The sequence below is a fragment of the Thunnus albacares genome, chromosome 3 (assembly GCF_914725855.1).
Source record: "Thunnus albacares chromosome 3, fThuAlb1.1, whole genome shotgun sequence".
NCBI lineage: Eukaryota > Metazoa > Chordata > Actinopteri > Scombriformes > Scombridae > Thunnus > Thunnus albacares.
The window spans coordinates 9,304,433-9,314,127 of record NC_058108.1 but is presented as its reverse complement, the minus strand read 5'-3'; the positions used below and the strand labels follow the sequence as shown (position 1 = coordinate 9,314,127).

The 9,695-nt window shown below is 40.9% G+C and overlaps 1 protein-coding gene across 1 annotated transcript; it reads right to left on the bottom strand.

Annotated features, from left to right (window-relative positions):
* Positions 1-1,823: 1,823 nt before the first annotated feature.
* On the bottom strand, positions 1,824-9,631 carry LOC122979066 (probable ATP-dependent RNA helicase DDX17). The gene is made up of 13 exons (XM_044346243.1): positions 9,317-9,631; positions 8,177-8,336; positions 7,764-7,860; positions 7,318-7,451; positions 6,907-6,972; positions 6,633-6,774; positions 6,287-6,447; positions 6,001-6,173; positions 5,703-5,813; positions 5,510-5,571; positions 5,302-5,361; positions 2,833-3,066; positions 1,824-2,681 (listed from the first exon to the last, which is right to left on the bottom strand). The coding sequence occupies exons 1-13, from the start codon at positions 9,367-9,369 to the stop codon at positions 2,185-2,187; spliced, it is 1,950 nt and encodes a 649-aa protein (XP_044202178.1). The 5' UTR covers positions 9,370-9,631; the 3' UTR covers positions 1,824-2,184.
* Between the last annotated feature and the right edge of the window lie 64 nt (positions 9,632-9,695).

Below are 9,695 nucleotides of genomic sequence, written 5' to 3'. Positions count from 1 at the left end.
GCCACGTGAGCAGTGCCATTGTGTAACTACAGTAGGGATAAAGCTGGAGAACCAGTGATATTAAGTTTTAAATAGCATGAGGGATCAATTTAAGAATGATCCACTGAGTAATATTGATTCAGTTATACATCTACTTGAAAGCAAGTGTTAAATATGTGGTACATAAACCTACGTCAATAAACAGTCATCAGACAGAACCATTAACCATTCTGATAGACTGTTTAGTACATACTATAAATCAGCTATTTCAGTTCTGTAGAGACTTAAGATTTATTTATTTATGGATACATTTACATCACTAACTTGTCAGGATTGGCAGGAGGAAAGAAAGCAATCATGAGACAAAAAAAAAAAATCCTTTGATCCTTCCTGGCTCAAGCAGATTGTAAATGAATTCACTGTAAATTATGCATTGAGCAGGTAACAGGTTTGACAACATGGTCAGATTCAGATTAAGATAATTACAGGCTTCATCTTCTTCATCAATACAAGTGTGACATGGAAAGCAGCACATTCTTTGACTGGAGTGGTTGTAATGATTGTGACTAAAGCTTGCTCTTGTTGACTTGACAGTGGTCCTGGTTTAAAGAATTAACTCAGCGAGTCATCTGTTATTTGGGATCCACATAATATCATACAGACAGATTCACTGACTGCGCCTGAGCTACCTGCTATCGCACCAGGAAAAGTGTTATGTGCTTGAAACATGAGACAGGTGGCCTTTGTATTGTAGCCTTCCCGTTTCATGTTTGGGTTTAGTTTTCATTGAGGTGCCCTTAAAGAAAGCAGTTACAGGAACAAATTCCTCCACTGTCTTTATTTAAATAACATCTATACAGTCACTGCAAGAGGTCGCTCACACATGATCAAACACTGTGCAATGCCATCACCCTTGTCCAGATTAAAAATCTGTATATCAGGCTGAACCTGGTTTAATTGACAAGACTGGATCCACATTTATAAATTAATACTTTTTCTCTCTTTATTTGTGCTCTGACAGTAAATAAAAGCTTCATGCCATATGTATATTTTCCAAAAGTAGCAAAGTGCAAGTACATGCCACTGGGTATAAAATGAGAATGTATTACAAATGTGTCTTTATGCAAATAAAGGTATTTGTATGAGGAATTCATCCGGTGAATCAATAGAGAATACAGCTTTACTTCAATTGCTCTTTATTGAGAAATACAGCACTGTAAAAAGAAAACAATGAGTAAAAGAGAACAAACAAGCATCGACTTGCAATTAAGTCAGAGATCTGCATTGAAGGCTCAACACATGCTCAGTACACCCACACAGGTATTTACACTTATTTTGCCGAATGAGACGTTTTCTGAAGACTGTGTGGGTATGTACACTCTGGGCTTGACTGGCATGTTAACTTGGTTGCACCTGTGTGGGCTAAGATATTACCCCTTTATTATTATTTATTCTGGTTCAACTACAACCTGGGCAGACGTGAAATTACCCTGAATAAGTGAAAACACTCTTGTGGGTGTGCAGAGCCTTTAAAATGAGTTTGTATCAACTGATCTGCTTATTAAATCAGTTAGAAGTAAACAAAAACAAATGTTTTTACTTGCTACAAGATAGAGAAAAGTAAAAACATGCATATTTCCATTATATCAAAACCTAGTATGACAGTCCATTACAATGCACTGCTTCAGTGTTTAAGATAACACACAAACCCCAAATCAAAGCAAAAACTAATAATATATAATATGGTCCCTGTTAGAAATCATTTACTTTTTCCCCCATAGACCAGTACTCTAAACCACAAACCATTGACGTGTCATTGGATGTAAGCTACTTTTCATTCTGACCAAATCCTAAAACAGCTGATAAACTACATGAAGCAGGATTGTCAAATCCACTGCTGTAGTGTTTGACTGAAATGAAAACACAGGACACTTGTTCCTAAATGTGTCATATTTGAGAGAAACTTGGAACGCAAAGAAAAAAAGATGAAAAATGAATGGTTGATGTTCAGGGTTTCCTTTTCCATTTCTAGAGGATAAGTTAAGTTCCACAAATGTAGGCTGTATTAAAAATATGAAACAAATAGAAAATATAAGCCCTTACCTCCTCGGATAATTCCCTGTTCATACTCCAGCCTCTTTGAGTTGAGTTGGAGAGCAAAAATTAAAAATTACACACTAACTATTACAAGTTAACTCTGCTTTTCTACTTCCGGGGAGGTGGCGGACCAGGAGGATGAGGGGGAGGAGAGGCAAAGGAGTATGGTGGTTGTGCTATGAAGCCCATTAATGGAGGCTGTGGTGGAGCAAACTGCTGAGCCATCAGATGCAGTTGCCCCCCTGATGGTGGAGGTGGAGGAGGCTGACCAAACTGGCCCTGCGGCTGGCTAGGCTGATCCTGACCTCCACCGGCACTGGACTGTGCTCCGCTGCGGGAGTTGTAGCTCCCGCTGCTACTATAGCCCTGGTAGTGATCTGAGCCGGAGTTGTAGCTGCCCTTGTGATCCCGGCTTCTGTCCCTGTAGGAGGAAGAGGAGGAAGAAGAGGAGCGGTCTCCATCACGGTTGTTGTGGCTGTCGCGGCTGAAGCCACTGCGGCTGTCTTTGCTGCTGCCTCTAGCAGAGCGCATGCGGCGATCACACTCTTCCTGGTACATTAGGTTAGGGTTGGTGGAGTTGTTGCCACGGTAACGCATTCTGCCACCTGTAAGAAACAAAAAATGGAAAATCTGTATAATTTTTACCTGTTGATTACAACCTCTCCTCTTCAGATCTTAAGACATATCTCAAATATTCAAATCCATTCTGCTTTATGTTTGACTGTGAAGTGAAAAACCTGTGACAGTCCTTCTTACCGCCTCCTCCACTGCGGACCGAATCCACAAGCTGAAGCAGTTTAGGATTGATGGCCTGCCGGGCCTCCTCCAACACTCGGACAAGGTCCCGAGCCTGCCGCAAGTTCCCTGGGGTGAAGAAGGTGTAGGCAGTGCCCTTGTTGGTACTGCGGGCTGTACGTCCAATACGATGGACGTAATCCTCAGAGGAGCTGGGATAGTCATAGTTGATGACGAACTTGACATCTTCCACATCTTTTGCATTAAGAGCAAAAACACGATCATTTAAACACGATCATTTGAAGACAGGATAAAGCTTCATGAAAGGACTGATTGTTTGAGAGCTGACAGTTTCTAATTAAATAAAGACATATTTGCAATTACATTAAATATTTAGTTGTTAATATTTTAAGTTAGAAATCAAGAATCTACTCAAATAGTTTTACTTACCTGCAGACACTGTGCAAATATCCAAGATTTGTTTCACTTAAACACCATGGTAACTCATTTAAATCTGAAACAACTGTACCTGAGGGTGATTTCAGGGTTTCATGCTCACTTGATGTACACTGAGCATGACATAGAGGTAAATAAACCATGTTTAGGCATCATAATCTTCACACAATTGTGATTTCTGGCCAAAATATTTTAACAAGGAGTCTGTTTCTCATTACAGAAGACGTGGGGCTCTGACAGCACTGCTGAGTCTGATCAATAAGTCTCCCTTCTCCCCTCCATCATGATAGACAGAAGCCACTTCATCAACCAGAACCTGCTACATCACAGATTTACGATGTGCCATGATGGATTTTTTTTTTTTTACTAAAATATGAGGACGATGGAAGTACCTGCGTGTATGGTGAGTTCATGGAGGAGGTAAAAGACAGGGGTGGTGAGGTACTTACCCCCTTCATGTTGTTTTTACAAAGGTAGTCAGTCCCCCCTGATCAGTCCTGGTTCATAGGGAGGGGCTGAGGGGGAGGGAGGCAGGATTCATCCCTCACCTGCTGCGCATCCCAGCAACGACAGGCGGGAGCAGAACCGTTTAACCTCAAGAGACACACGCAACGGCTGGTTCTGTTGCTCTCGCCGCATTGCAGGACCCTCCTCAGACCCTGGCCAGGACTGGATCCAGACGAGCCCGTCTAACTTTCTCTCCCCTGTCTGTCTGCTTTTTTTTGGACGGACCGATGGGCAGACATACAGGCAACTCGGGTTGCTCCCAAGGAAGGCTCGTTGGATTTACAAACTCTGACAATACTGGGCAGGGGGGATCTTAGTTACCCAAGAGGAATAAGAGGGGCTTTAATCCCTCTAAAACTAGCCGAACTTCTACTTTAACGTGACTGAGGGGGCAGTGACAGCAGCACAGACTGTTACAGCTGCCGTGTGCTGCCAAACCCTGAGAGGAGAAGAGGGGAAAAAAGAACAAGAATACAGTCATAGGAATTTTGGCAAGTCAAAGACACTTCACTTATCCCCCCTTCTCAGATATATCCTGCCAACAAATTAGAGGTCATATCCTGCCTTCCTGCTGTCTCTGTGAACACACAGAAAATAACTCAGCTGTCATTGTCCTGCACTCCAAACACATCTGCAAAATGTAACAGTATATAGAATTTTGCAGAATGATATCAATAGAACAACTACACAATTATTTTATATGTGGAGAAACGAGTAATATGAGCAACATCTGCATTTAATTTGTACAGACACCATAAAGAAGACAGAAGAAAAGGTGCACAGGAGCATCTGCCCCACACACCTCTCCTTTCAGGCAGCGTGCCAAAGAGCCCCGGTTGAAGGAAGCTTTCTAATTGCAGTAACAAGAAACAGACTATAAACCCAGCGGACCAGAAGGCCAGCAGCCTCCATACTGGACGTTACAGTTCATTAAACTGTCAGGTTATAATAATGGGGGTGTCCTAATATATGTATATATATGTAATGTGCTGATTTCATTTCATTGTTCACCACTAAATTCAAACTGATTATACCTTTGTGGTATTTTTACACTTTCAGGTAACAGCAATACTACGTATTTTACCAGTTTTATATTATGGACAATTCATAGTGAAATACAATATATAAAAAGGAACACACTGTCATAATATTAATATTTAAATAGTCAAAAGAAGACAACTCTGTCTTTAATGTTGTGAAAGAAATTCATAAGGTTTTAGGCAAATTCATGAGCTGGACTGATTTGCAGCAATAAATGGTTATAAATGGTTCTTAACTCTGCCAGTTATAGCCGGTGTCATCAGTAGTATACTCACCTATTGGTTAGGCCAATGTTTCAAAAAAAAAAAAAAAGTCCAACTTTTGAATTCACATGAATTTGACTGTGGCAACTGTACTTGTTTTATTCTATCATGTATAATAAACTTAATATTATCTACAGACAGATATTACTCAAATATTCACAAATAGATGAGACAATATTTAGAGAGATTAAGGAGCATTATGTGTAAGTGTGAAGAGACATACCCAGACCACGAGAGGCAACATCAGTGGCAATCAGAATGGGAGCTTTGCCACTTCGGAATTCTGTGGGATTCAACAAAAAATTGCAAGAAAAATGCATTAAAAATTAAACTGTACTGATCATATTCTACATTGTCTGCTGGCACTTCAGCTATGAGAGATATAACTAGAAAACATGATCAACAATAACAAACGGCTATATTTATCTTACCTGTGAGTACCCAGTCTCTTTCTGGCTGGCTCTTGTCTCCATGGATACACATTGCTGGCCACCTAGCAAGAAAAACAACAGCGATGTGTAAGTGAGGAGTCTGAATGCCTCCTGACGATGAACTATTTCCATAGCTCATTGTAGGATTGATGTCATCACAGTGTAAATATCTCTCCGTGTCTTGCTTTCTCACCCATCCCTCCTCATCTTCCTTGTCAGATCATCACAGCGTTTCTTGGTCTCCACAAAGATGATGGTTTTGTTCTCCTTTTCTGCCATAATCTCCTCCATCAGCTGCAGAAGTCTGTAGACAGGGAGAGGCAGAAAGTCTGTCAGGACAGTTAAAGAACAGCAGCACTACTGAGCTCAGTTTCAAATGTGTCAAAGGATGAGTTTGTCTTGTAACAATATCAGAGTGGCTAATGACAAGATCACAACAAATTGTCATGTTGCTGCCATAGGAAATATATTGTCACACTCGCTTTCCTTACTTGTGGTCCTTTTCGTTCTCCATGCAGACATCAACGATCTGCAGGATGTTGTGGTTTGCACTGAGCTCCAGGGCACCAACGTTTATCTGGACATAGTCCCTCAGGAAGTCTTCAGCAAGCTGCCGAACCTCCTTCGGCCAGGTTGCGCTCCACATCAGGGTCTGTCTGTCAGGCTGAGAGACAGAAACCCGAGGAAGAGAAAGCACACAACTCAAAAGCACTTCTACACTGAAAATTCAAGATTACCATATGAAATGCAGTCATGGTATCTGAGCCTTTCTCCTACCCTGATCTGTTCAACTATCTTGCGAATCTGCGGTTCAAAGCCCATGTCCAGCATGCGATCAGCCTCATCCAGCACTAGGTAGGTGCAGCGACGCAGGTTAGTCTTCCCTGCCTCCAAGAAGTCAATGAGGCGACCAGGTGTGGCAATGCAGATCTCAACACCTGAAGATTTACAAAATCATCATGAGACCATGTAAAATCAAACTAAATAGACATATCATTCTGCCACAGACAGTCTTACAATTACTGCATGACAATATGACCACACACAGTTGTTTTATTGAAATGCTGAATTTCAAACTGTTTTGAATAAACCATTAGGTGTTCCTGCCTACAACCATACCCACCCCTCTCAAGGTCTCGAATCTGCGGCCCTTTGGGTGCTCCACCATAAACACAGGTGCTTTTGATTCGAGAAGACTTGCCATAGTCATATGCCACCTGCTGAACCTGCTGGGCCAGCTCTCTGGTTGGGGCCAGCACCAGACACTGTGGACAGAGGACAAAGGGTTTTACAGACTGACTGAAAAAAGAAAAACAAGTTTCACGTATACTTTCACACATCATTTTTAGATAAGACACTTCATCTAACAGAGTGACATGTTTAGCATATGTACTTACAATTGGACCATCTCCTCTCTCTAGATAAGGCTGATGATTGATGTGCACAATAGCAGGAAGAAGATACTGCAGAGGACAAAAGACACAAACGACAGCAAAATAGTTTACTTTCAGGAACAATAGGTAACCCAATTAATTCTCTTTAAATCCCTGAAAAAATAACAAAAAAAAACCCATTATGACTCTCTCATCTAAATTATCTAAATTTTCTGTCCTGCTGTGGAAACTTCATTTCTTCTTGTATTCTTCTTCTTTATATTGTATTTCTTGTGGTTTATGTATTACTATTCAGATTTTATGTTTAGCTTTCTGAACATTCTATATTGTGAAATGTGTCATGTAAATAACGTTAAAATGAACTTTCAAATTAAAGTGTGATCGTCATGCAGGATAATAGGCAGGCATCCTTACAGCCAGTGTCTTTCCAGAGCCGGTCTGTGCAATCCCCACCATGTCCCTGCCACTCAGGGCCACAGGGAAACCCTGAGACTGGATCGCTGTGGGTTCCTTGAAGTTCTGCTGCATCAGCACATCAATCACATATTCTAGTAGGAAGACAATCATCAATCAATATCTCTCGATCATTCAATCAGAAGAACAATCACTGAAAATATTTTCTTCTTCTAAACAGAACCTTAGTTATTGTACAACACATTTTAGTAACAACACAACTGGTCATTTAGATTAGTTGTACTGTTCTGTTTAGATTAACCATGTAAGTAGCATCAACAAAAATGCTGACATTTTGAAGTCACTGGATGCTGGAGTGAGTGAATGAATTATGTATTGTATTATATATGTCAATACACAGATTAATTGTGCAGACATTATCATTCGTGTAATGTATGTTTACTGACGTGGAAACTGCGCCTGGTGAAAAGCAGTGATCGCCTTTGGACAGCCAGAGCCTCTGATGGTGATCTCCTTCTTTCTGCTAAACTCTTCCAATTCATACTGGATATGGCAGCAAAAGAAGAAGAGGAGAAGAAAGAAGTCAAAACATACATGGTTGGACATTGGTGTAATAACTCTGACCTAGTAAAGAAATGTGATTATGAGGAGGCATTACATCACACATGACTGTACCATAACTGCAACAAAACTGATGACAGCAACCATGATTTCAGTGAAAATTTAAAAAACAAGGAAAATTAAATGAAACACACTCAAATCCAACACTTTTTCATGATCTCTATTTGATATGTAAGATCTATGATCCACTCGAGTTTTCAACTTATTGACTGAATGAAACAGAAATATATTGATTTACCTGACTCATGCGTTGGATATCAGGATGTTCAGTGTAGAAGTTCTTCTCAAACTTTGGCAGCTCGTCCATGTTCCACCTCTTCTTGCGGAGATGTTCCCCTGGATTCCCAAACTTCATGGGTGGGGGGCCACTGCGACCACTCATGGCTCCAAACCGAGGCCTAAGAGATAAGGGTGAAGAGACAAGGAGTACTTGAGAATCAGCAAAACGGGGTCCAATTTTACCAGAATGATGTTCTGTATGTTTTGTTACATGTTTGCTTCTGTTATGCCAATGAATGGCTATCAACATTTGCTGGTTCAGTACATGTTCCTACAGCTGAATCCAAATGCCCAGACTTCCTGCACTTGCAGATTTTTTTATTTTCATGATGTCAAGAGTCCACAAGGGGGCTCATGCAGACTAATGCAGACCGTCTATATCAGACCTCTACTAATGTCAATCTGCTGATGTAAGTTCTGCACAATTTAAATAACACAGGTGTGTTGTTGTATTGAGGTTTGATCATTGGCATTTTTATGCTATAATGTGCAGAGACAGACTGGAAAGTGTTAGTTTTCATAAAACTACTTTTTGACTTTCAGATGAGTCGAGTGAGTTTATTATTATCAGTGGGCTCAGCTCAGTCTGCAGGTCCAGATAGTTGACAACTGAATTCAGCTTAGATATAGGCTATAACAAGTGATATAACTGTGGTGGTCTGCGGTGAATGTGACCACAACATTTGCCGAGAGGTGTCACACTTCTGAAGAGAAAACAAATCTACATGTTCAAAAGACTAATTATAGTTTTATGGCCTGACCATGAGCCATCTGTGCTGCAGACAGTCTACTGCCTTTGTTGACAACATGACCTTTACCTTGACGCCGCCCTAAGTCAATTTTAGCCTAAAGGCTCACTTATAAATTAAATATATCATCTCTCAATCGGCGCAGTGTTTACTGTGCCACAGCTAGCTAAAGACAGTCAGTTGGTATTCTTAGGCCTTGTTGCATGTATCGACCTATTGCTATTGAGTCTCCACCCTGCCGTGGCCCCCAGTCAAACTTCCTGTGATGTCTTCACATTGTGCAACACTTATTCTGTGCTAAATGTGTTTGTGTTGTTTTCATTACTGTTAAATTAACTAAAAAAAGTTACCTGTCCCGTCCACGGTCCCTGTCTCTGTCCCCATAGGAGGAACTCCCTCTCATATTGGCGAAAACAAACTCCTCTCCGCTGTAACGTTATTTCGTTAATGTTGGCTAGTTGTGACGTTTGACACCAAAGTGAACTGAAAAAAACACAATTTATGCTTGCAAAAAGCCGAGAGACTTCCTTCGCTTATAACTGCATGTATATTTGACGACAATTACGATTAAATAAGGATGATAATAAACAATTGTCGTATGCGTCACGTCAACGGCCGTTTCTGCTTCGCCCCTCTTCCCCCGCCCTCTTTACCGACGTAAATTGAACTAGTAATTGTGCGTAGTTGGAATTCAACAGAACGGACGCTACGTACAAATGTCCGCTAAGT